General features: G+C 57.4%; 1 protein-coding gene across 4 annotated transcripts in view; it reads left to right on the top strand.

The window, feature by feature from the left end:
* Positions 1 to 24864, top strand: part of CXXC5 (CXXC finger protein 5) — a 35784-nt gene extending 10920 nt beyond the window's left edge. For 3 of the 4 annotated variants that reach the window (XM_050795068.1, XM_050795069.1, XM_050795072.1), the window contains exons 2-3: positions 20988 to 22077; positions 23835 to 24864. In XM_050795068.1, coding sequence (XP_050651025.1) covers positions 21148 to 22077; positions 23835 to 23879 — 975 coding nt within the window. In that variant the 5' untranslated portion in view covers positions 20988 to 21147 and the 3' untranslated portion in view covers positions 23880 to 24864. Of the gene's footprint in view, positions 1 to 6261; positions 6486 to 20987; positions 22078 to 23834 lie in introns of all 4 variants that reach the window. The other variant, XM_050795070.1, reaches the window with a different exon arrangement.
* Positions 24865 to 27261: the final 2397 nt, after the last annotated feature.

The following is a 27261-nucleotide window of genomic DNA, read 5'->3' as shown; positions in this document are numbered from 1 at the left end:
TTGTCAGGAAGTGTTTCCTCCACTGGTTTCCTGGGAGGGAGACGAGGCTAGCAGGAAGGAGGGCAGTGGGGACAAATAAGGCCCCCAGCCAGTCCAAGTGGAGACATCCCAAGCTTGGCAGCTGGGCGGGTGTGCCCTGCACACTGCAGGAGGGCTGGAATGCACCCCTCATGCTCTGAGGCTGGGCCTATGCTGGGGGGCTGGGACTGCCAAGAGGGGCTGGGCCCTGGTCCAGATTTCAAAGCCTTCCCTAGGGGCCTTGTGGTGCCCTCCGCCCTGTCCTGAGCTGCCGCCGCGGGGGTGGCAGATGCTGTTTCATCAGCCGAGGCAAGTGGGAGGCCTCCGGAAGGTCCTCCTGGGAAGTTCCGGGGGGCAACAGGGGTGTCGGGGGGCAGCGGGGGTGTCGGCAGCTGCTGCCCCGCCTGGGCTGGCTCTCTGTGGCCTCCCAGGTCCCTCAGGCCCCGGGGGATGGGGGTGGTGCTGCTGCATTGAGGCTGGTCCCTCCTGCCCTTGCTTTCTCCCACTGCCCACTGAGCTTCTTGACTCTGGCCCCCTCCCATCTCTGGCTGCGTCTGCAGAGCCCCCCGGGAAGGCAGGGAGGAGGCGCAGCAGGCTCAGAACAGCGGGTGCCCGCGCAGCCAAGTATTTGCGCGAGCTGTCAGAGACAGACAGGCATGTGGGGAATTTGGTGCGTGTGGGGCTGGGGGAAGCAGCCGGGTGGGCAGGCAGGCAGGAGGAGGGAAGCTGGGGCTGCCTCTCAGTCTGTGGAACCCTGCAGAGACCACCTCTCCCCAGTCCTAGAGGCGAGCTGCATTCACGCACCTTCCTCCTGCCTGTGCCAGTGCAGTGAGAGGAGTGGGATGATCCTGTGGGGTCTGATAATAGCTCTGACACGGGGAAGGGGGTGCCTTGTGGAGGGCCTGCAGCCTGGAAGAGGCTCTGGTGGAGTGTGGAGCCAGGCAGGAATCCGGGTTGTGCCCGACCGTGGCCTCCAGGAAATAGCAGCTGTCATGCTCCCGCCCCTCCACCCCAAGCCTGGCACAACTTGTTTCCTGGCCAGGATCCGGCCAGGGCAGATTGGAGAAGCCTGGTATTGCCCGGCCTGGGCAAAGAATGGGCAGGATGGAGGGGCCGTGTTTATAAGCCTAAAGGCGCTTGGGGTGCTCTGGGGAGGGGACCTCAGCCCTTATCTCCTATGCGAAGACCCCAACCCAGTCACCTTTGTGGTCTATACTCCAAAAGCACCCATTAGGTAGGGCAGGGCCCAGAGCTGAGAAATGCTTGTTTTTTTGTAGCTTGAGAGCCCAGAGAGGGGGATCCGCTGCCCCAAGCTCACACAGTGGGCTCCTCAGCCTTCCCCTCTGGTTGGGGTAGGGGGGGGTATGTGGGTGGAGCCTCATGTGGGTGGGGCCGCTGGGAATTGGTGAACATGGGGGGTTTGCTGGGGTGGGGGGCCTATATTTAGTCAGCCCTGCAGAGCCAGGGCGCCTCTGGGAGCAGCTGCTGGGGTGGGGGGGGTACACAGACAGAGGCCTAGAGCTGCATTTAGTCTGGACAGAAATATCCTCCCCCCACCCAACCACCCACTGGCTGGGAGGCCAGGCTGCGGGCCTGTCCCCTGAGGGGCAGCTTGCCTGGGCCTGGTGGCCGGCGGGACAGGCAAGATGACCCGATAGGCTTTTCCCAGCTCAGGTTTCGATGAAACAGGAACCCCGGAGCCTCAGCCTGGGCCGAGGGGGCCAGGGCATCCGGAGCCTAGGGGGCCAGGACAGCCTCCCCCACCTCCGCCCTCATGCTCCTCCCCATGCTGCAGCCTCCCCTTCTCAGAGGCCTGGGGAAGCAGCAGGTTATTTATCAAGCCAGCCTCCCCGCCGTGGCTGCCCGCGCCACCCCCCCACCTCTTGTGCTGGCGGCCATCAGCCCAGCAGAGCAGGGTGAGCTGGGCGGGCGGGCGGCAGGATTAGCTCAGGAGACGTGAGTCACCCCATCCCCAGCAGCCCCAAGAGGCCCTGCGGCCTGGCAGGGAGAGTGCACACTCACGCACCCCACACGCGGCACAGCCGGGCACACACTTAGGACAGACACAGTCACTTGCAGCACACGTAGTTCCACACGACTCAGCACACCCAGCCGACACGCATGGTACAGACTCGGTCACATGCACCATGCACACACAGCTCCCATGTGGCGCTCCAGAAGCACACTCATGGTTCCAGCCACAGCCCAGCCTCTGGCGCACACACACACCAGCACATACCTAGGCGAATGCACATACACAGGCACACACGGGTGTGCCCCCTGCGAGGAGGCCACTCTCACCCCATTGGCCCCACACGCTGGGGTCTGATCATTCTCAGGCCATAGCTTACCCCCAGATGATGCCATTGGGTGGGCCAGGGCACTGGCACACACAGGCACACCTGCTGTGGTCAGGGCTCTGCTCCCCCAGACGCCCTGTGTTTAGGCTTACACAGAAGAGGCCTGGCCTTCAGCCATGTTGTGTCCACCGGGTTCTACAAGGTGTGGGTCGGGAGGTGGAGATGGTTTGTTCCCATAGCAAACCTGGCTCTGCCCTCTGGGGAGGAGGCCCAAGTATTAGGCATGAGAGTGTTAAACCCACCTGCCCTCAGGCAGAGTGGGTTGGGTACATGGGGGAGGGATATAGGGGAGCTGGGAAAAGGAAAGGCTGGAGAGGGAGTGCCAGGGAAAGTCGATTTCCCCAGGACCACTAAGTGGCCGGCTGGTTCCCAGACCCAGGGCATGGGGTCCTTGGGAGGTGGCAGGGGTGTGCCAGAGATGGGGGAAGAATGATACCTCTGATCAAATGGACCCAGGAGTCTTTCTGCCCACCTTCCCTGCTTACCACACACCTGCTTCTCTCTGTTCCCTTAGTTGCCAAGGCCCTCATTATCCAGTGTCCCCACTTAGATTTTGGCCATGGCCCTGGTTCTTAAGTCTACAGCCCTGCAAAATGGGTAGAGAGCTGGCTTGTGTATAAGGGAGTCCTGGGGTGCTGAGAGCAGAGGATATGCCCTCAGGGAGCCTTTTTAAGCCTCTGCCCCACTTTGGGGTTGGGACCTGCCTTCCTCGCACTGGGCAGAAATAAGGGTATACCCATTTTCCATATGCTGCCAAAAAAGCGATTTTTCAGATGACAGAAGTGAGTCTGATGGGAATGGCTTCATGGTCATGAAGGGCTTTGGACACAGTCTCCTAACACCCAGACTACAGGTCATTCTGGGCCTACAGTACTGAGACAGCCTAGCAGTGGTCAAAGGGCATATGACTATAAGGACTCAGGCCCAGTTGGGCTCCCTCCTCCTGGCCACACAGGTCTCCATAAAGGACTGGGCCGTGGTTGAGGAGGAGAGAGGGACCCAAGCATCCTGAGGGACACAAATAGCAGTGGCCAGTCAGGAAACTGGATGCCCCTGTGCCACGGACTCTGGAGTTGGACAGGCCTGGGCTCCACACCTGGATTGGTCACTGCCTGCTGTGTAATCATGGGCAAGTCTGCTCACCTCTCTGACCTCATGTTTGTCACCTGTGAGATTGGTATGACTCTCATCTCTGTCTCAAAGCTGCAGGACCTGAAGTAGAGGGTGGGGTGTGTTGTCATCAGTTCTCATTATGTCACATGTGGATCTCCAAGCGAGTGTGCCCCTCCACCTGCTCCGCTAGAGCTGGCATTTTTCTGGGGGTGGCATCCCATAACAAGGGCTCCTTAATTAGGTCTTGGCTTTAGCCTTTTCTAGGGCTGTTCTCAGATGGAGATGATGAGGTACCTGAGTGAAGAGGCTGAGCTGGGGGCCAGGGGTTGCGGGGAGGGATGGGAATGGGTTGGACCTAGGGCAGAGGAACCCATGGTCCTTGGGTGGAAAATCCTGGAGGCTTCCTAATATCAGAGGGAACAGAGAGCCGACTGTAGTTTCAAGGATTTCTGTCTCCCACCCCCTACACTCACACAGCAAGTCTACAAGTTAGACTTGAGCAGGGACTTCCAGGTGGCAAATGGAGCCTTTGCAGGGTAGCGAGAGGCTTGGGATGTGCATTTGTGAGGGCTGACAGGGCTGTGGGAGATGTAAGAAGAGCCAACATGAGCAGGCAGGGCTGAGGGCCAGGGAGGTAGGAGGAAAGGCTGTCCAGAAGTGTAGGTAGGCCTTCTTCCTTTGGGCAGAAGAGGAGATGCAAGCCTGACCAGTGGGGTGCTACCCTCATTGTAACCTTCAGGCTTCTACCACATGTCCATCTCCCCATGGTCCTGCAGGCTAGAGGGGGAATGCGCTGTATTTGGGGCTGGGGAAACTGAGGCATGAAGGATTGCCTCAGAGCTCAAAAGCAAACGGTGAGAGAACCGGGGCCATGACCTGGCTTACCCAACACGCCTGGCCTGACTTGTCCGTGACGTTCACGCTTATGCTGGCAGATGATGACAATAAAAACAACAACACAGCTATCCTTAGTTGAGCACCTACTGCATGGGGACCTTACAGTGACCCCTTCACATAGGTTCTCTCCAGGACCTGACGAGGTGGGGGCTGTCAGCAGCTGCATTTCGGTGGCTAGCGGTTGGGCTCAGCGAGGGTCAGCAACCTGTCTAAGGTCACCTAGGCTGGAGACAGCAGAGCTAGGACAGGAATCCCTACTCCAAAGCCTACTTGGACCCTGACATGGCCTGAGCCTGTGTCTCTGAGATGAGGGGCTCCCCTTGCCCCATTACACACAAGATGCGTAGTGTTCTAGTTGAGCCAGCCCCCTCCCCCATGCCCAGCACCTTAACTCTCCTAGGACCCTCTGGTATCTCAAGGCACTGTCCAGGTTTGAACCTAAGAGCCTTGGAACTGCTAACCTAACCCCTTAACTCCAGGGGAGAGGGCGGGTGGGTGGGCGGGGGACCCCTGGGGAGCAGATGGATGCCCCTTGGGGTTTCTGGGTTCTTCTGTAGACAGGTTCTGGGAAAATCCATGGTTAGGTCCGGGGAAGCTGCCTCGGGGCCTGGTCAGGGTTGCTTACCTTCTCCACCCTCTCCCCCGGGGCTCCATTTCCCTCTCCTGGGCACCCTTCAGGGAGGAGTTGAGCAAGTGCCCTTGAGCTGGCACTTCCTCTTTGGTATACAGGGACATAGCCACAATGACCCCCTATCCCATGGTCCGTGTGTCACTTAGCACCAGGCGCTGCATGGCCCTGGGTCAGGGCTCACTAAAGTTCACTTCGTCGGGTTGACTTTACTACGGGCTGGTCCCAGCCTCAGGTCATTTCCCCTTTCTGGTCTCAGTTTCTTCATCTGTGAAATGACTGTGCAAGTCTGCCCTGCACATTCTCTGAAGCAGGGGTAAGTCCATTCCCTGCAGACACACACTTAGGAGCTTTGTGACTGGTGTTCCAGTTCCCCAGGCCCAGAGCTCCTGTAGCCCTCACACCTGCACGGGGGTCCAGGGGAAGAAGGGTGGGCTATAGAGTTGGGCCAGCCTGCATTTCAGCGTCGCCTCCACTGTCCACACTTGCTTGACCTTGACCCACACCAGTGCCCCACTCAGCTCTGAGCCTCAGTGTCCTCATCTGCGAAACGGGAGAATCATGTTGCCTACTTCTGTGGGTTGCTGTGAGCATCAATCAAGATGATGTGGACAGAGCACCTGGCACAGAACCGACAGAGGGTGGTGACAGCGGAGCGCCTCCCCCCCAGACTATCCTCCTGGTCATTGTACCCCAGCCTTGGTCTTGAGGATTCTGGGAAGGAGACAGTGCCAATCTGCTGGCTCAGCCAGCTTGGCCACTGACCTTCAGAGCACCCAGGCTGTCAAGGCCGCCGACTGCCTGCCGGGCGGGCAGGGGGGAGTGCCAGCCAGCTCCTCGCCTGATGCTGCCCGCTCCTGCTCCCACTCTCCTCTCCCTCTCTGCGCCTGTGTGTGAGCTAATTAATCTCAGCCCCTTTGGGAAATTAGAACGCCGCAGCCGCGGCCTTCTCAGCCTCGCGGTGCCTGTGCTGCTACTGGGCCATGCCAAGACCCGCTGTGGTTTAGGGGCAATGGGGTGGGGGATGGGGCATCCCAATGAGCTGGGCTGACCATGGGTCTCCCTGAGCCCCCACCTTCTTGCTGGAATGCTCTAATCTCTCAGCCTCCTCCCTTCCCAGATAGGATCCATAAGGATGCCAGGCCAGTGCCCGACTGTAGTGAAACCTAACCCCCAGTGGCCTCTCTGACCTGGCCCCAGGGCTGGTATGGCCACCCCCTTACACCACATTCCATCTCATTGCAGGGTCCTCTTGCCTGCCCAGCTTGGACTGATGGAGACAGATGTAATTATGGAATTTTGCTTGGGAAATTAATTTGAAAAAGTTAATTAATTGGCGGTTCCGGAGGTGGCGGGCTCCACGCCCGGCCAGTCTTGCTGACGTCAGTGCTGACCCACTGGAGATGTACAGCTTCCGGGCAGGCTGGGGAGAGGGACCCCAGTGACCTGGCTGGGCAGCCCTGAGACAGGTAGATGGACAGCGAGGAGCAAAGGGCAGACCAGTGTCCTGGCCCAGAGTCGGCACCTGGGAAGGATTTGTTGACCAGACCTGCTGAGGATAAGAACTTGGCCACTTGTTTGTGTGTTCAACAAGCCATTTTCAAGCTGCTATGGTACACTGACCCCAGTGTCCAAAGTGCCCCCAGCCGAAAATAGACCAGTTCTTCCAAACCCCTTTTCTCAAGGAAAACCTCTAAACCTATTCTCAAAAACTTTTTCAAAGCGCTCAAAGGACATTATCGGGCCAGTGTGCAGATGAAGCCACTGAGGCTCGGAGAGGGTGAGCCTTGCCCGGCTCCTCAGCAGTGTCCTCCAGCAGGGTGGAGCAGGGGCAGGTAGAACTTGGTCTCATTTCCAGAGGATGTGTGCCCCAGCTTCAGAATCCCATGGGCGGCCTCCTCCCAAGTATGGGTGATAGGGGCCTTGAAGTTGACTCTTCCCAGGAAGGAAGCCACAGAATATGGCCAGCCCCCTCACCCCCATCACCCCCATCCCTGTGTGTGCCTGTGGGAGCTTCCCCTACTACCCCATCCAAGCCTCAGAAGACCCCCATGCCCCAGGGGTCTCAGGGTACACAGACACCCCCACTACCTCCTGGACCTCCTGTGGGTCTTCTGACCACAAGCCTCGGCCGGATCAAGTCCTAGTTTCTGGAGGAGTGTGGGCTTTGGTGTGGTCTTTGTCTAGACAGGAGAAGGGTCAGGGTTGGGGCAAGAATGGCCAGGCCTGGGACAGGTCAAGGATACTGAGCCACAAAGAGGCCAGCAAGATGAGGAACGTGGGCCCTCCTGAGCTATGTGGTGTTGGGCAGGTCCCTTAGCTTCTCTAAGCCTCATTTTGCTCATCCGGGAAATGGGGATGATCATAGATGCCATTTAGAGAGCTGCGGAGAGGTGCAGGGATGCATAACCACTTGAAGTGGTGCTGGCCCTGGCACGGGCTGTTTCACTGCCCACTGGAGGCAGGCTGGGTGGGAGAGCAGCGAGCTGACTGGGACTGTGCTGTGGCTGGGGCCTGAGGACCAGGTTTTGAGAGGGGAGCCTGGTGCATGTGTCAGAGGAACTGAAGGATACAAGAGATGATATTTGTGAGACCCTGAGCCCTGCTCCAAGGGAGTCAGGCCACCCAGCATTTACCTTCCGACTTGTTTCATGTGTTCCCTCACCTTCAGGATTTCCAGGGGCCAGGTGGGCCCTGCTCAGTTTAGTATGCCTCACCTCCCATAGCTGTTCAGGATCAAAGGGAGCATCATGGGCAGGCTGAGCTGGGCACTTTGCATCCCTGTCACTCCCATGTGGTCTGTAGTTCTGGGTTTCTTCAAGGTCCAACCCCAGTCTTGGGTTTAAGTGGACCACACCCACTCCTGAGCATCCTGTGTGGGCTGGTTATGGAGTCAGAGGAGAGGCATTTCCTCCTCCCACCTCACCTCCTCCAAGAAGCCCTCCGGGTACTGCTCCCCAGCACTTTACCCATTGACTGAGCGCTCAGGGTTCTCTGCACAGACTTTGTTAAACCATGGGGTCCATGGTATCTCCTGTCTATCCTAGTGCCTGGCACTGGGTTAGCACTCAATGTGGGGGCATAGGGCTCATGTGCTCCTATTTTACAGAAGGGTCAGTTAAGGCCCTGCGAGGTTGCACAGCCTGTTGAGGGGCAGAGGCAGCCTGGCTCAGGTGGGTGTGGGGCCACTTGGTACCGACTGGGGTCTTTTTTCAGGCCTCAGGACCATTCCCAGTCTTCCTTAGGCCCTGCAGCTCCTGACCCTCCTGGCAGGCACTATTCCTGGAGGGTGAATAGTCAGTCCCGTGCTCTTGAGAGCTTGGGGGGTTGGGGGCTAAGGGATTGTGGCATCAGACTGAGGGTCAGAGGGCAGGCCTTTGAGCCTCAGTTTCTTCATCTGTAAAACAGATACTAGTGTTTGGGGGAGCAGGGGTGGCTGAAAGAGATCACGTATATGTTGTTCTCGCCATCTTATTATTACTACTGACACTGTTATTTTGTTATCATCACATTATTATTCATGCTCCCAGGGCCCCAGCAGCTGCGGTGGCTTCAGGCCTGGATGCAGAGCTCTGGTGTGCTGAAAAGAAGTTGCAGTTCCTAATTAGTCGGCGCTCCAAGGAGAGGGCCTGGGTTTTAATTTTTGCTGCAGGGTCCCACCTGCCCGAGGCTTCCCAGCCCCTCTCATCCCTTCCTGGGCTGGGGCTGCGGCACCCTCCCCAACCTCAGGTAGGGAGCCTGGCCCCAGGCAAAAGCCTCCCCAAATTTCCCCTGCCACTCCCTCCGCCTCCCAGACCTCTGGGGCCATGAATCATTTATGAGGCAAAAATGAAACCAATTAAGGACAAACTTTGAAAGCCTCTAATTGCTGCGCCTGGTGGCACCGAGGAATGAGGGGAGGCCGGCCTTCTCGGTGCGGAATCTCCTTGGCCCAGGCCTTCCCAGGCTGCCCGTCCCGCCGCGGCTCAGGGCGCCTCCCGGCTCCCTGCCGCCTCCCAGCCGGACGCGGACGTGCCTGCGCGGCTCTGGCTGCCGCGTCTGCCGCCCCGGCGCCCGCCCGGGTCCCAGGCCGACTAATTAGGCCCGGCTCCCTCCCGCGCCGCCCACTGCCCGCTCCAGGCCCGCTGCCCGCTCCAGGCCCGAGGTGATGGCGGCTGTTCCTGCCGTTCTGGGGCCTGTGCCCCAGAGCTGGCCGCGTTTCTTGGGGCGGGAGCCAGGTCTGCTCGCCTGGCTTAACCCAGACGAGCCCAGGACGCCCTGTCCCTGAACCCCATCGTGGCGTGCAGGTCTGAGTAGGCTCTGGGCCATGCCGGGGTACCTGGGTTGGAGGCTCTCTTCAGTCTCTAGGAGAGATACGCTTATCCCAGGCGGAGCGGAGAAGGCTGGAGGATGACTGATGATAGGGGGAGTCAGGAGGGGGTGTTGAGCCCTGAGGTGTTGCACTGAGCACGGATCTAGTTCCTCTTGGCTTTGCCACAAACACAGTGACCTTATGTAGATTCCTTAGCCTCAGTTTCCCCGTTTGTAAACCATCAGCACCAGCCCATTTTCTCCTGAATTTGGGATTTAGGGAGCTGGGCTTTGTATCCCCCTGCCAGTCTCCTCTCTTGGGGGGCTGCTGAGGGAGTAGAGGTAATGTCTGGACCCAGGAGGGCCTGCCTTACTTCCGTGAGTCCTGGGTGCCACTGGCCAGCCTGCTCGCTGTGCTGAGGGCCAGGCAGGCCCTGGGCACTCAGGCACGTTGTTTGCTGAAACCAAATTTCCGTGCTTGTGTTTTTCCATAATTATATTAGCAGGTGGGATTTTTCCTCAGGGAAGCAGTGGGAGGGGGAGTGCCATGGCAGTGTCCCCGCCCGCTCTGAGCGTGAGCTCACACTCAGCTCTGCCCGCCTGCCGTAATGATTTTTTAATTATGCAGCCAGTGCTCGGAATTGCTAATCCACCTCCAGCCCAGCATCCCCTCCTGCAACTCACCCCAGCCCCTGGCTGATGTCCCTAGAGTGGCGGTGCGCAGCCCCGTGCCCATCACTGAGTGCCTGGGACAACCGCTATAGCAGGAGAGAGGGTAGGTCAGGAAGGGCCGGAGAGGCGCCTCTCCCCCATCTGCAAGTGACAGGACTTGTGGCTCTCTTTGTCTCCCATCCTACCCCTAGACCCAGCACAGCTCGCACCCACCAGGACAGCTGTGACTCTAAATGAGTTTGGGGAGTGATCAGTGCCAACACCGAGTGATGTGGCCACACCCATTTCAGGGACATGAGCCTGTCTTCCCAGCCTCGTGTGACCCCGAGGACACATGCACACAAGTACAATTTTTGTCACACCAACACTCACGCTTTACTTCCCTTCTCCACACACACAGCCCCACAGCCAAGCTACACACACACAATGGCAGGCTCTGTGTGCTTCTCACACATGTAGCCTTACCTGAGGGCAGGGGTACCCTCAGAAGACCCCACTACTGCCTTTTGTGCCCTGCAGTGGCCCTGCTCCCACTCCCTTGCCTCCAGACACCCCTACCCCATCCCCCCTACTGGGAGGTGCTCCGAGTCCTTCTGGCTCCCACCTCATGGGGTGGCTGCCTCTGGCTGGGGCCAGCTTGAGCCTCCATCGACCCTGGCCTGGGGGAGGTGCTGGGGGGGTTCTGCAGCACTGTGGCGCGGCTCCTCTCCAGGCGCCCAGCTGTGGCATCTGTCAAGGTCAGATAGCGACTCCGGAACTAGCCGGCTTGGCCCCATGGCCCCTCTCGCCTCATTATTTTTCTGTTCCGGGGCTGCGGCGACACCTCCCTCCCTCCTCCTCAGCCTCCCGCCTCTTGTCTGCCTCCCCTACGCCTCTGCAGGGAGGGCCTGCGGTCTGGGGGCTTTTGTTTTCCAGTTTTTTCCACGCTCAGGCCAGGCAGGCGGTAGACACTGGCCAGAGCTGTTGGACCTTGAACAGCAGACAAGGCAGGTGTCCCCCTTACAGCTGGGACAGATTCTCGGCTAGTGGAACCCTGGATTGGTTTCATAGAGGCACAAACTGAACCTGGATGGAACCCAGCCCCCACCACAGCCCAGGTGCACCTGTGGGCAGCTTCCTGTTTCCATAGGGGCCCTAGCAGCTGGCACCAGTTCCTGTCTACACCATCCCCGTTCCATTAGGGCCCCAGACTCTCATACAGCCCAGAGCTCCTGACAAAACTCACAGTGCATGTGAACACACACACACTGACATTCATGCGGCAAAGATAATGTTGACATGTACAGACCAGAAGAACCCACAAACATTCTCTCACCACATAAACTACCCTATTCGCACACGCGTGCACTTGGACATCCATATACATTCACAGACGTGGGTCGCACACACATACCTCCACTTTACCCTCAGAGGTCACAGAGTCAAAGATCTCCCCCAGCACTGGTACATGATCCCGGTATATGCTTTAATGCTGTGGTCTGTAGAGGGCGACATCTGAGACTACACACTCAACTGGGCACATTCAGAGTCCACTGGACGCACTCACACACAGTTGTGCAGCACACCTCCCGGGTAGACACGTGAAAACACACTGTATGCAGTGCTTTTGTCACCATACACACTCCAGCCCCCTGAGCTCACTCCCACGTGCCCAGCATCCTTGGGCAGTTATGCCACCCGAGGGGCTTTTGTCCCCCAAAATACTGGGAAGTGAGCTTGAGGCCTCAGCTTGCTGAGCCTTGTGTGTCCGGGGAGCCTCGGAGAGTGGGAAATGGTTTGACATGGACTGCCTGGCCCACTGCCCAGCTTCACTGTGTGCACCACTCTAGGCCCAAGAGCGCCAGGATGGCGTGGGATGGGGGGGGTTCCAGGTGTGTCATGACAGGCTTGGTGGCTGCTGGCAGAGGCAGACTCGGGGGGGTGACCTCAACTCTGTCTCTGGGTCCCTCTTCCCACCTTCAGCCCCTGATTTGGGTGTGTAAATGTTGGAGGAATGGGGTGTGGGCAGACTCCAGGCCCCCAGGGTCTCTAGAGTGGCCCTGGCCATCCCCTCTCTTCCTCCTCCAGCTGTGGACTGCTGTGGCTGCCCCCAGGAGGGGAGCTAGATGGAGGCTTAGCAGTGGCTGGGCCCCCACCCCCCAGGAAACTCAAAACCCTGGGCCAGCCGCGGGTGGCGGGTTGGGGCAGGCACAAAGAGGGCCTCTGTGCGGCCGGCTGGGCTGCCCACAGGATTCTGGGGGAGGAGGCAGGAGCTGGTTTCCGTCCCGTTCTGCTTCCTGCGGAGGCCGCCGGAATGCCCGGAGCTCTGGCCCAGCCTGGCCCGTCTGGCCCACCCGCAGCCCCTTCCCCATCTTTTCCTGGGCCATGGGGTACAGCTGCAGACTTCTCTGCAACAGGGCCCTGAGAGCCACCCTCCAGGACCCAAGGGATTTCCGCAAGCCGAGAGCTGAACTGAACCTCACCCTTTAGCTGAAGTCTTCCCTCCATATGCTGTGGAGCCCTCAGCCAGGGTTGGAGCACCAGGCCCTGGAGTCGTACAGACCTGGATTTAAATCCTGGCTCTGCCACTTACTGACATTGTGACCTTAGGCAGGTGACTTTATGTCCCTGAACCTCAGTTGCCTCATCTGTAAAATTAGGATTATAATAATGGTAGTAGAATCTGGTGAGAAAATGCATGTGAAATGCGTAGCACAGTGCCTGGCAAACAGTGAGTGTGCGCTATTAGGACCTGCTGTTTATTTTTATTTACTTACTTATTTATTTATTTATTCATTCAAGGTGGAGTTTTGCTCTTGCTGCCCAGGCTGGAGTGCAGTGGTGTGATCTTGGCTCACTGCAACCTCTGCCTCCCAGGTTCCAGCAATTCTCCTGCCTCAGCCTCCCGAGTAGCTGGGATTACAGGCATGCGCCACCGTGCCCGACTAATTTTTGTGTTATTAGTAAAGATGGGGTTTCTCTATGTTGGTCAGGCTGGTCTCAAACTCCCGACCTCAGATGATCCACCCGCCTCGGCTTCCCAAAGCGCTGGGATTACAGGCGTGAGCCACCGCACCTGGCCAGGACCTGCTGTTTATTTTAATGTCCTCTGGGGAACTTAAGAGTAGAAGGGACTGGATGTTCCTTGCCCCAATGGGTCTCACCTCTTCTAGGGTTCAGTCTCAGCCCTGCGTCCTGCTCAAAACCCTTCTCTCAAATCAGTTTCCTACCTGCAGATCATATCAGTGACTGATCGGGGCCTCTGGGGCCTTCCTCCTGAGGTATGGAGGGTGGAGGGGATCACTGTCTGGAATCCTTTTTTTATTCCCTCTGTATCTCTACCTCCTTCCCCATAGTATGCCCTGGGATCGTGACTCCTCCAGTAGTTTGGGGTGAGGAGCAAGAGCCATTTGTTTCCATTTTACAAATGGGAGACAGGCTTAGTAGGGGAAAGAGCTTGGTAAAAGTCACTAGTCAGGGAGGGACAGGGTGGAGCCACAAACCTAGACCTCAGGACTCCAGTTCCCTAGCCAGTCCTATGCACATATGCCTCCCCAAACCCCAGACACGCAAACACACCTCACATAGGAGCCCCAGAAGAACAGTGCCCCATCTCTGATTTCTTGGCTCATGTATCCCCGGGCTAGCCTTCCCTGGCTTGTCCCATGGTGAGGCCCATCAGGAGGGAGGTCCTGAGGGGGTACATGAGCCCTAATTTCTGATTGGTGTCAGCTCAGAGATCACCACATTGGAAAATGTTTACTACAAGATTCAGGGGATCCCAGATAGGCAGGGCATCATCACACCTGCTTAATAAAATTGCCTGCTCTAAATGGGGCAATAATAGGACTTCCTTTAGAGATGGGGTATGAGGATAACGTGAGATAAAGCATGGACAGTGTGGCACGTAGGAAGAGCCCCGTACCTGTTAGCTGTGGTTGGTCCTATGTGACAAATGGGAAAACTGTCTCGGAGGCCAGTTTTTTCCCACGGTCAAAAAATGAGGAAGGGTCTTCCTGAACTTTGACTCTTCCAGGAAAGGAACCTGGCCTGAGAGAGGTGCCTATTGAGGAAAGGGCCTGTCTTTATCAGAGGCATACCAGGCATCTCACTCCCTAGAGTCCCAGGTCAGAACATACATCCTGGCCGGGTGCGGTGGCTCACGCCTGTAATCCCAGCACTTTGGGAGGCTGAGGCGGGCAGATCACAAGGTCAGGAGATCAAGACCATCCTGGCTAACACGGTGAAACCCCGTCTCTACCAAAAATGCAAAAAATTAGCCGGGCGAGGCGGCGGGCGCCTGTAGTCCCAGCTACTTGGGAGGCTGAGGCAGGAGAATGGTGTGAACCCTGGAGGCGGAGCTTGCAGTGAGCCGAGATCGCACCACTGCACTCCAGCCTGGGCGACAGAGCGAGACTCCGTCTCAAAAAAAAAAAGAACATACATCTGCCCGGGGCCTCAGTGTTGCTGTTCATGAATGGGCTGATCCCCTCCTCCAGCTGTGTTGGGGAGCCCTTTAAAACAGAACAGAGTCTGGCTGGGTGTGGTGGCTCACACCTGTAATCCCAGTACTTTGGGAAGCTGAGGTAGGTGGATCACCTAAGGTCAGGAGTTCAAGACCAGCCTGGCCAACATGGTGAAACCCCATCTCTACTAAAAATACAAAAATTAGCCAGGTGTGGTGGTGTGCGCCCATAATCCAAGCCACTCTGGAGGCTGAGGCAGGAGAATTGCTTGAACCCGGGAGGTAGAGGTTATAGTGAGCCGAGATCGGGGCTTTGCACTCCAGCCTGGGTGACAGAGCAAGACTCCGTCAAAAAAAAAAAAAAAAAAAAAAAGAGGGAGAAAACAGAGCTCTACGTACTCCAGGTTTGCTCAAACCCTTGTGTCCCAGCACAAACCCTTTAGTCCTCAGGCCAAGGCATGGTTGGTACCTGCCCTGGGAGGAGCGGTATAAGAGGGTCAGGGGTGTGGAGTCAGGGACATAGAAATGCTGTCCCTTGTTCTGTCTTTGGCAGTCAGTCTTGGGGTGACTCTAGTGGGGTTGAGGCCATGTCTCACCCCAGTCCACCCACAGGGTGCTCACAGTGGCCAGTGTGTGGGGGTGTGTGTGTCCATCCATAGCTGGATGTGTGCCCTGTGCTCTCCGCCTGGGGCTGCATTTCTCCCTGCCTCCAAGACCAGTCTCCCTGGGCTTGAGCAGGGCTTCTTTTTTTCCCTCTGGAAACTCCCCAGGCTGAATCATGGAAATCAGAGACGGAACACCCTCCCTTCCACCCCACTGCCCGGCTTGGTTCAACCACCATAGCCTGTGGTCTGTTTTGCGCACCATCAGCCTGTCTGCCTATTTTGCCTCACTTGGAGGCCAAGGAGACCAGCCCACCAAGGTGGTGGGGAGGGGGCAAGTCGGGGGTGTCAAGTGCTGCATGGAAGCGTAGAAAGTGGTGCATTGAGCCAGGATGTGCAGCTCTGCTGGGCTGGTGTTGGTGGTCCTGAAACACAGCCTCTTCCACAAGCCTCCCTGGTAGGCAGGATGACTGCAAGGCTGGTCAGCCAGCAAGGAATAGAGGGGGGATGGTACCTTGGTCAAACCCTGCCCTTGGTAGTGGTGATGGTTGCATAACTCTGTAGATTTACTAAAAGTCATTAAATTATATGTATACTTTAATGTGGTAGAATTTTATAGTATGTAAACTATACCTCGATAAAACCATTTTTTAAGAATCCTGCCAGCCAGGCGCAGTGGCTCACGCCTATAATCCCAGCAGTTTGGGAGGCCCAGGTAAGAGGATTGCGTGATCCTCATAGGAAGACCTCATCCCTACTAAAAAATTTAAAAAATAATAATAATAAAAATGCTGCCCTTGGCCTCAAGGCTCTGCACAGTTGGGACCCTGTCAGCCTCACAGACATACCTCACGCCCACTTCCCCGCCTGCCTAGGCTCTCTTTCATGCCTTTGTCCCCTCTCGTTGCTTCTCCTTATCCTTAACTCTCAGCCTAGCAGTCCCTTCCTCCAGGAAGGCCCCAGATAGTTCACTGTGTCCCCTTCCGGCTCTTGTTTCACACTGGTTCATGTGACTATGGGCCCAGCTCCTGTGTGCTCCTGGAAGACAGTGCTGGAGTCTGAGTCTGTGCTCTGCTGTCTCTCCGGTATCATAAGGTACAGGGCTGCTCTCCGGGTACGTGCAGGGAAGATGTGTGCAAATGAATATCTAGAACATCCAGCTGTGGGCCACCTGTGTACATGTCTGTATGCAGATGGCACCATCTCATCCCAGGATGTCCCCTCCTTCCCAGTGCTTTCTGGCCCAAAAGTTCAAGATTGAACCCTGCAGGGGGTGAAGTGAGGCTCTTCTAGGGCTGAGGGTTGAATAAGGGCACTGCCACCACCTCCAGTGACCTCACTGCCAGCTGGCATTATGATGTCACTGGCTTAGCATTCCGGGCCCTGGGCATCTCTAAGTCCCCCAGGTGGGGGCACTCTCCTGGGGTCTGTGACAGCTTGCCCCCAACCACGGAGAGGTAACAATCCTGGGGATTAAGAGCAGCCTTAGGGGTACCTAGGTCACCTGCCGTGGGCCACTTTGTCAGTTGCCAAGGTGGCCACAGAGCAGGGTGACTAACACTTGGGCTCTGGGTTCAAGCTCTACCCCTGCTAGGCACCAGCTGTTTGACCTCAGACTGACAGCTTGAACCTCTCTGAGCCTAAATTTCCTCATGTCTGAAATTGGCAATTAGTTTTTGTCTCCCCAGGTTCTAGGGAGGCATTCAGGAGCTAAGACTTGTAAAGCATAAGAACACAGGGCATGGGACACAGTGGATACTCAGTAAATGCTAGTTGATAGGATCCATTGGTTAAGGAAACCGGAGTGGCAACACAGGTGGTGGGGGCTGGCTAGAAGGGGGCAGGCTCCCTGCCTTCTGGGGCTGGCCAGAGCCTTAGGGTAGAGGCATGGGGTGGCCTATACTGCCAGGAGGGTGGCCCCAGGTATGACTCTCCCTCTCTTTCCAGCTCAGCCAGTGAGCTGGAGCCTACAGGAGGCATTGGGCCCTGCAGCCATGCTTTGGGGTCAAGAACCCATTGCCCCACCTCCTCCTCAGTCCTCACCAGTCCTCCTCCCCACCTCCTCCTCAGCCCTCCTCCCCAGCCTCCTCCCCACCTTCCCCCAAGCCCTCCTCCCCACCTCCCCCCAGTCCTTCTCCCCACCCTCCTCCCCATCTCCTCCCCACCTCCTCCCCACCTCCTCTTCTCAGGCCTTGGGCTACACAGTGGGTCTGATCTGGTGTCCTCGGCACTTCTCCTCTACCCTTCCCTCTGCGTCCCTCTCCTATGGGCATGCCCAGCTGCCTTCTGGGACTCCCTCCTCAAGGCTGTTTACTTGTCTTTTAGACCCTTAAGTCCCTGAGCCTAGACAAGGTGTCGTGGGTCCCTGGGTCTCTGAACCCTGTTGCCCCAGACACTGCTTCCCATGACACCGTCTCCACTAACCTTGACCCTCTGCCCCCTCCTCTCGAGCTCTCCTTTTCTCTGACCCACCCCTCTAGTTCTCTGTCTCAAGATTCTGCCCCCACCACCTGTCTCTGTTCTGCCCCCACATGCCCCTCTGCCCCCCAGCTTTCCGTAACTTGTCCCCCCCTCAGCCCCCCGTGCTCTGTCCCCGCCCGTCAGCCCCTGGTCCCAGCGCCCGGCTGGCCGGCTCCTGCATGGACAAAGGGGTCCTTTGTGGGCTGACCGCGGCTGGCGGGGCGGCGGGGCGCTGGCTCCGCATTGCTGATGAAACGGAGCCCTTTGTTGTCCCTCCTCAGGCGCAGTATTTCTTTTTGGGGGCTGGATGCGTTCCTGGCAGGGCCGATGATGGATGCGCCCGCCGCCGCCCGCCTGCCCGCCAGCTTTCCCTCCCGCTCATTCCCGCTCTGCTTCAACACAGCCCTGACTCCTCCCCTGCTGCCTGGGCACTGCCAGGCCCTTCCTGGCCTGGAATGGGGTGGCTGTGCGCCCTAGAGTAGAAGGCTGGGACCTGGGAGAACGTCCCCTCTATGTCCTCCCCTTCCATGAGTAGGGCAAATGGGATTTTTGGTCAGTGGTCCACTGGGACCAGGGCATCAGTTTTTCCTAAGGTCTGAAGGAGAAGATGAGCCAGGTACCAGGGCCGATTTGGAACAAGCTTGAGGACCAGATGTTCATGTCTGTCCACTCTGGATTTGAAAACAGAGTTGTCCCTGTGAGCCAGTCCCCCTGTGTACCCACCTCCCTCCTACTTCTGTGACTGAAAAACCATAGTGTTCTGCCTGCAGCACCTGTTTGGTGACATATCACATCCTCTGGTCCCAAGCTCAGCATGTCCCAGGACCTCAGAGGGTGGGGGTGGGTGGGCCCTGAGGAAGGACAGAATAGTGGAAGATCAGAGAAATTCCAAGAGAGGAACAGAACATGAGGTTTGGTCCCCACCAGGAGAGACTCAGGACAGAGACAAAAGCCGAGACACTCAGCCAGAGTGCCAGCCCTGAGCGCAGGCTGGCTATGTTGGAGGGAGCTGACTTCTAATTGACCTGCCCGCCCCGCACGCAGAGCCAGATCCTGGAGCTGGGAGGAGGGAGGGGGCGAGCGAGCAGAGCAGGAGCAGCGTTAATGCAGCTATCGATTTCTGCCACCAGCCAGCAGGCCGCAGAGGCGGGGGATGCACACAGGGTCTGGGGCACAGCCTGCCCTCCTCCCCATCACGCCAGCCCACAAGACACCTGCCTTCTGCCTTCTCCCCTCACCCAGTATCTGGGCTGCCGGCGTTGTCATCCGGGGCAGGGCAGATGTGCTTAGTTGAGCAGGAGCTGGATGAGCTGACTTGATGGTTTCTGTCTCTGATCTCACTGACCCTGGTCCCCAACACCTAGCCAGAGTCACTGATTCCTGTAGGGGTCACCAATCTCTGAGGAGAGGGGCTGAAAAGACCATCCTGGTCTTGGCCCTTATTAAGTGGGAAGGAACACAGCTATCCTTGGACACACATGGTCTTCTTGCTTCAGCTCTGACCTCTGATGCCCCCCAGCCCAGCATGGATTTTCTGCCAGGGCCCCCCGGCTCTGTCCTGGTGGAATCTGCCAGCTTGCCCAGCTCTTCCTCCCCACCCATTTCCCTCTGCAAGGAAGGAGCCCTAGGTGGTTCGGTGCCCACTGGGGAGGGAGAGGGAGTACCTGGCTGTTGATGCCAACTACTCTTCTTACCCTAGAGACAGAGCTTTTCCTTTCCCCACACGCAGTCCTCTTTGGCCACTCCTTAGTCCTGGGGAAGCCTCCCTCTCCCCTACTTGGGGGCCTCAGTTTCCCCCTCTGTAAATGCAGAGGGTTGGACTAGATGCTCTCTTGGGACAGGCTTGAGTCCTGTGACTAGGGGGGCGGTGGGGTTGCCTGGGGACAAAGATCCAGTGTGTGCTGCCCTCAAGCCCAGGGCGCAATGGGGCCCACCAGATGTGCACCTCCCCCTTGAGCCGCCAGCTGCTCTGGGGCTGGGCCCTGTCCTCCCACCCCTCTCCTGGGGGATGCTAGGCCACAGCAGGCAGACGGAAGGGAGGCTGGAGAGCCAGGACTGATGAGGAAACCGCTGCCCTGCTCCATCTGGCCCAGTTCCTTTAGCTGAGGAGGCAGCTCAGACGCCTTAGCCTTGAGACCTGAGTAGAGCAGGCCCTGTCCCATGAAGGGCTGCCTCGGAAACGTGGAGCTGGCCAGAGGACAGGTTCCTGCTGGGCTCCACTCCCTTGAGGGTCATGCCTACTCCTCAGTGCCAGCCTGCCCCAGCCAGAGGCCCCTGGGTTCTCACTGAGGCAACAGCCCACCCCGGCTCTCTGGGTTCTCACTGAGGCCTCCACCCAGGCCCTACTCTGCAGGCCTTGTGAGGCCTCCGCCCCCCCCAATCTGGGAGCGAGGCCAGAGCACCACAGTGAGGCCTGAGTAGAGACAAGAATGGGGTCTGAGATGATAATGATTGTGGTTCGGGGGTTGAGGAGGAAGTGTGTGCCAGGGTATGCACAAGCATGTCCTCTCACTGTGGCAGGGGACGGTTTGTCCTCTGGCCCTGTGCTGCTCGCCCTGTAGGAGGGGAGAAGATCCCTGAAATAAGTGTTCTGCACTCATTAGCAAACTCTGGGTTACACAAAGGCAACCAGGTTCCTTTGCCTGCAGGACATGTCAGAGCCTTGAAATAACTGATGTGTATTAGGAATCCCCAGATGAGGATTCAGGGGCCACCTTCCGGAGTGTATAATCTGTACCATTAAGCACTCTTCCCCTCGGACAGAGAAGGAAGATTAGGATGTGGAGGTAGTTTTTTGTTTTTTGTTTTTTGTTTTTGACAGGGCTTCACTGTCACCCAAGCTGGAATGCAGTGGCATGATTATAACTCATTGCATCCTCAACCTCCTGGGCTCAAGCAGTCATCCCATCTCAGTCTCCTGAGTAGCTGGGACTACAGGCATGTACCACCACACCTGGTTAACTTTTGTATTTTTTGCAGAGATAAGAGTTTCACCATGTTGTCCAGGGTGGCCTCAAAACTCCTGAGCTCAAGCGATCTGCCTGCCTCTGCCTCCCAAAGTGCTGAGATTACAGGCGTGAGCCACTGCACCCAGCTAATAAGCATCTCCAACACTCTCCCACCCCAGCACAAGAAGGACTGCCTGCTTCCGGCAGGTTTTCCTAGACTCTAGCAGGGCAGATTTGGGCTGCGGAGGCCTGGACTAGGGCCTCCACCCTGCCACTTGGTGTCTGTGCGTTCATAGAGTGGTAGTTCTCCTAAATCTTGTTTCCATCATCTATAAAGTAGAGAATTACCAGCCACTGCTTCTAGAGTTCTTGTGGATCTTAACTGAGATAGTACAAATAAGAAATTTCTCACCAGGGTGGATCTGATGATTAATAAATGCCTGGTCAAGCTCATGGTGGTCAGGATGACAGGACAGTTGATAGTGGCGGTGGTGGCGATGTTGAAGAGGGAGGTGTTCACTGCTGCCCTGACCCTATATCCTCTTGTTGTGACAGAGTGAAGACATTTCCACCTGGACACCTGACCATGTGCCTGCCCTGAGCAGCGAGGCCCACCAGGCATCTCTGTTGTGGGCAGCAGGGCCAGGTCCTGGTCTGTGGACCCTTGGCAGTTGGCAGGCTCCCTCTTCAGCAGGGTCTGGGCCTCGGCCCCACCATGTCGAGCCTCGGCGGTGGCTCCCAGGACACCGGCGGCAATAGCAGCAGCAACACCAATGCCAGCGGTGGCAGTGGCAGCAGTGGCCCAAAGGCAGGAGCAGCAGACAAGAGTGCAGCAGTGGCTGCCGCTGCACCAGCCTCCGTGGCAGATGATGCACCACCCCCCGAGCGTCGAAACAAGAGCGGTATCATCAGCGAGCCCCTCAACAAGAGCCTGCGCCGCTCCCGCCCGCTCTCCCACTACTCTTCTTTTGGCAGCAGTGGTGGCAGTGGCAGTGGCAGTGGCAGCATGATGGGCGGGGAGTCTGCTGACAAGGCCACTGCAGCTGCAGCCGCTGCCTCCCTGTTGGCCAATGGGCATGACCTGGCAGCGGCCATGGCAGTGGACAAAAGCAACCCTACCTCAAAGCACAAAAGTGGTGCTGTGGCCAGCCTGCTGAGCAAGGCAGAGCGGGCCACGGAGCTGGCAGCCGAGGGACAGCTGACGCTGCAGCAGTTTGCGCAGTCCACGGAGATGCTGAAGCGCGTGGTGCAGGAGCACCTCCCGCTGATGAGCGAGGCGGGTGCTGGCCTGCCTGACATGGAGGCTGTGGCAGGTGCCGAAGCCCTCAATGGCCAGTCCGACTTCCCCTACCTGGGCGCTTTCCCCATCAACCCAGGCCTCTTCATTATGACCCCGGCAGGTGTGTTCCTGGCCGAGAGCGCGCTGCACATGGCGGGCCTGGCCGAGTACCCCATGCAGGGAGAGCTGGCTTCTGCCATCAGCTCCGGCAAGAAGAAGCGGAAACGCTGCGGCATGTGCGCGCCCTGCCGGCGGCGCATCAACTGCGAGCAGTGCAGCAGTTGTAGGAACCGAAAGACTGGCCATCAGATTTGCAAATTCAGAAAATGTGAGGAACTCAAAAAGAAGCCTTCCGCTGCTCTGGAGGTAACAGCGCCTTAGAGGGAGGTGTGTGGGCTCTTGTGTCTGTCTGGCAGTCCAAACCCACCCCCATCCCCTGACCCCACCTTTCCTACCTGGGCAAGTGTCTGGGGGATGCCCCCCCAGTCCTTGGGGTCTGGGGGTCTGGCTTCAAGACACCAGTTTACTGCCCCAAAAGTCAGAACCACATTCTGAGAATTCCATCAGGCCATAATTTGCAAGGCAAGCTTGAAATTCCAGGTAAGGACCTAGCATTCTCAGCCAGGCCCTGGAATTCTGATTCCTCTCCTGGGGTTCTGGGTCAGGTATTGATATTTCCATACAGGTCCTAAGTTTCTTTTTTTTTTTTTTTTTTTTTTTTGAGACGGAGTCTCGCTCTGTCGCCCAGGCTGGAGTGCAGTGGCCGGATCTCAGCTCACTGCAAGCTCCGCCTTCCAGGTTTACGCCATTCTCCTGCCTCAGCCTCCCGAGTAGCTGGGACTACAGGCGCCCGCCACCTCGCCCGGCTAGTTTTTTGTATTTTTTAGTAGAGACGGGGTTTCACCGTGTTAGCCAGGATGGTCTCGATCTCCTGACCTCGTGATCCGCCCGTCTCGGCCTCCCAAAGTGCTGGGATTACAGGCTTGAGCCACCGCGCCCGGCCAGGTCCTAAGTTTCTGATGTTCAGACATGGCCTAAAGCATCCAGTCCATGACTTAGAACTCTGCGTCTCTCCCCTGCCCTGTTTAAGGGATTCTGTTTCACAGGCTCTGTGCCCTTAAGCCCTTCATTTGCCCCTCCAGGGCCATTTTTCCCCCAAGGCCACCCAAGGATAGAGCTGCTCCAGTGCTGGGTGCCCTGCTCTGAGGCCTGGAAGAACCCTTGGTCTGGGGCACCTACTTGACAGATTTTTGGGGCTGGGGTAAGGGAAGGTGACCATGAGCCCAGAGTGGTCAAGGACCTAGCCACTGTGGGATTGGCTTGGAGAAGGCAAGGGGTTCCCATGCTGCTGTCTCTGCATCCCTGTGGCAGGGCCCGTCCCTGTGCCCCTGGATGCAGCAACCTAGCTGGAGTGCCAGGCCTGGGTACAAAAGCATCTTTTCAGCCTGCAGTCCCTGCCCCTATCCCCGCCCCTCTACGAGTGGGCTTGACGCAAATGTCCAGAATGGTTGGAAAACAACAGTGGTGTATCCCAGCCATGGCCTCCTGGTTACCCTCCCCAACCCAACCCCAACCCCAACCCCAACCCCAGCCCCAGCCCCAGCCCCAGCCCCAGCCCTTCCATTTCTGCTCTCCTATGTACACACAAAGGCACCCACTTTAGTCCAGTGTAGACACACATGCACACACACATAGACAGGGCTGCTTGAGAAATAGCCCAAATACCCACCTCCCACAGCTCCATACCGCACAGCTCAGCATAGCACGAGGCACACACCCATATGCACACCCGCTGCACGTGCTCGCACGCTCATTTACGGAAACATGCCACAGCCACCTGGCGCTGTTGCCTTTGGGCCAGGGGAAGGGTCTTCCTCTCTGGAAGGAGGGTTCCTGGGCACAGTGGCTCAGGAGGCCTCAGAGTCCTCCGGGCCTTCCAGCAGCCCAGCAGGTCGAGCTCCTCCTTTTGCCTGGCTGGGGTGGCAGGAGCTCCGAGGGGTGGCTGCTCTTCCTCCATGCCTGTCCCTCCACCATGAGGCCATCCACGGGGGAACGTCTTTGCTCCAGGCCTACCTGGACCCTGACTGAACTCTCTCCTTGTTTTTGTCTCCTGCCCCCGCCAGAAGGTGATGCTTCCGACAGGAGCCGCCTTCCGGTGGTTTCAGTGACGGCGGCGGAACCCAAAGCTGCCCTCTCCGTGCAATGTCACTGCTCGTGTGGTCTCCAGCAAGGGATTCGGGCGAAGACAAACGGATGCACCCGTCTTTAGAACCAAAAATATTCTCTCACAGATTTCATTCCTGTTTTTATATATATATTTTTTGTTGTCGTTTTAACATCTCCACGTCCCTAGTATAAAAAGAAAAAGAAAAGAAAAAAAATTTTAACTGCTTTTTCGGAAGAACAACAACAAAAAAGAGGTAAAGGCGAATCTATAAAGTACCGAGACTTCCTGGGCAAAGAATGGACAATCAGTTTCCTTCCTGTGTCGATGTCGATGTTGTCTGTGCAGGAGATGCAGTTTTTGTGTAGAGAATGTAAATTTTCTGTAACCTTTTGAAATCTAGTTACTAATAAGCACTACTGTAATTTAGCACAGTTTAACTCCACCCTCATTTAAACTTCCTTTGATTCTTTCCGACCATGAAATAGTGCATAGTTTGCCTGGAGAATCCACTCACGTTCATAAAGAGAATGTTGATGGCGCTGTGTAGAAGCCCCTCTGTATCCATCCACGCGTGCAGAGCTGCCAGCAGGGAGCTCACAGAAGGGGAGGGAGCACCAGGCCGGCTGAGCTGCACCCACAGTCCCCAGACTGGGATCCCCTACCCCAACAGTGATGATTTTGAAAAAAAAAAATGAAAGTTCTGTTCGTTTATCCTTTGCGATCTGGGGAGCCCCGTCTCGATATTTCCAATCCTGGCTACTTTTCTTAGAGAAAATAAGTCCTTTTTTTCTGGCCTCTCTAATGGCAACAGAAGAAAGGGCTTCTTTGCGTGGTCCCCTGCCGGTGGGGGTGGGTGCCCAGGGGGCCCCCTGCGGCCTGGGCCCCCCTGCCCACGGCCAGCTTCCTGCTGATGAACATGCTGTTTGTATTGTTTTAGGAAACCAGGCTGTTTTGTGAATAAAACGAATGCATGTTTGTGTCACGAAGCACCGCTGGCTTCTTGCTCTCCGGTTTTGGGGGGCTGACTTGGGGGCCGTTCTTGAGCAGGGGTTGTCTGGGACCACCTGGAGGAGGAAGAAGGATGGCCCAGGGACATTTAGAATGGGAATTTCTTGGGGAATAGAGGCCTCTGGATCCAGAATGGGCAAGAGCAGGAGCAACCAGCCCAGCAGACAGGAGGGAAAGGCTCTTAATCTGGAAGTCGCTGGTACCAGAGTACCTCATCTGCCTGGTTGCACCCCATGCCCCAGAACCTGGACCTCCAGGGACCTTCACTCACCTGGGGCCACCTCTGTTCACCGAAGTTCATCAGGGCCCGATGAGTAAAGCAACCAGCAGCATAAGGTGGGTGGGGGTAAGGCTGAGCCGCCTGTTCAGCGTCTTCTTTCTTTCTTCTTACCTGGCAGGGATCTGGTGTTCCTGAAGCCACCAGTGTCATTCTCCAGGGAATAGTTTCAGCTCAGCTTCGTGGGGACCTGGCTGTGCATACACGCCCATTTCTCTTTAGGCCTGAGGGCTGCTAGACTGAGTTATAGGGGTGTCCTTGGCTTTGACTGTCCCCACTCTCAGAGAGTTTGTGGTACAAGGTTGTCGGGGACCTCAGAGGTCAAATGTCTGGGGAAGTCACCACACAGCCACATGGTCTGGGCCAGGGCAGCCTGAACAGGAAGGGGTGGCAGTGGCATGCCCCTCCCTGTACATCACAGAGGCCAACCTGAAGGAGGAGGCTTAGCCATCCTCTGGGGGAGCGTTCTTGTCATCCAGCTGCTTTGAGCCTGGCTGAGATGGAGGCTAGACTTGAGGAAGGACTTCCTGACAGTGTTGGGCCCTGGCTTCAGGTGGGTGAGAGCTGGAGCGATTTCTGAGGCTGAGTGAGCAGTGAGGTGGGGGAGATGGGCTATCTCTGCCATTGTCCTGAGAGGAGAAAGCAGCGATGTTGGGTGGGGGTGGCGCTGACCCCCAACCCCTTCCTAGGTGTCACAAGCTCCCTTCGAGCACCAGGGCCTCAGCAGCCTGGCCTGGCACAGCGGGGGCAGGCAGGGGCGGTGGGAGGCAGCTTTCAACTTCAGCTCTGCCTGGGAAAAATTCCCTTTCATGTGGCCGCCTGTGATCTCTCCAGGCGGCTCTGCCGAAGGGGGGTGTCCAGCAGGGAGTAGGGGGAGGCGTTGCAGCTGGGGGGGCACCCTCACCCCCAGCACAAGGCAAACGGCGGCACCTCCAGAACCTCGAGGAGGGTGGGGAGAGTCCTCCCGTGGGGAGTGGGGGGAGCCTGGCCAGCAGGGGGCACCGGGCAGGAGGCCCCTTCCTGCCCCCGCACGCTGCTGGCAGCACACAGGCTGCAGATGGCCTCAGCCGGCCCTCGTTGGCACACCTACAGGTGTGGGGTGGATGGCTCTGGTGCCAGCCCCGAGGGGGTGCTGTGACTCAGCCGGCCTGTACCTTTCAGTGTGCCAACCCACAGCCCAACGCGTCTCCTGAGCCCACTCCCCAGCACACAGCCGAAGCTCAGAGCTCCTCACCTGTTCCAGTTTCACGCTGCTTTGTGGAAATGGTAAGCCAGCCCCTCTGTGTTTGGAGGCCAGGGGTGGGGACAGCTGTGAGGCTGGCTGAAAACATGCTGAGGACTCAGTTACCTCATCTGGGAAACGGGACAATAATTGTTTCCCCCATAAAGTTGCCTGAGGATGAAATGCGATCACACTTGGGAAGGACCTGGCTTGTAGTAAGCTCTGTCAATGGCAGCTGGTGTTGCTATTTTTAAACTATTATTCACCTAAATCTCACCAAGATGTCCCTCACCTTCTGCCCGGCTGTGTGTCCTCCCTGAAGCCCTGGCCACCCCCACCTCCATAGAGTGGCCAAGCCTCTGGCCCTTCCCCTATCTGGGTGCAGGCCGACCCCAGCCTGCACCAGCTTTCTGTCTGTCTCTGGCTCACTCTCTGCATGTCCTGAAGGTCTCTTTCAGTCCCTGACGCTCCTGTGTCTTTGGGTCTCCATCTTTCCTGATCTCTAAGCCTCTCTGTGTCTCTGCCCCTCCTGTCTCTCCATCTCTATATCTTGTCCTCTGTCTGTTGTAGGCTCACCCCTGCTGTTCCCTGGCTGACGGAGACATCCTTAGAGGCAGGCTCCCTGGCAGGGTTGTGTACCCAATTCCCCTCGCCTCAGGTGCCCTCACCTCTCCTCTGCTACAGTTGGGAAACTGACTTCCTGGTGACCCAGGAGCCTTTCCTCTGGGTGATCTGGCATTCAGAGCCAGCTCTGGACACAGAACGGTCGGGGTTTGAGAGGCTGCATGCACACACTGGGCTGGAGACAAGTCCAGCCTCCAGGTAGCCCTGCATGGAGAGAGTGTGTGTGTGTGTGTGTGTGTGTGTGTGTGTGTG

This window comes from Macaca thibetana, chromosome 6 (genome assembly GCF_024542745.1).
Source record: "Macaca thibetana thibetana isolate TM-01 chromosome 6, ASM2454274v1, whole genome shotgun sequence".
Taxonomy (NCBI): Eukaryota; Metazoa; Chordata; class Mammalia; order Primates; family Cercopithecidae; genus Macaca; species Macaca thibetana.
This window is presented reverse-complemented; position numbering and strand designations above follow the sequence as displayed.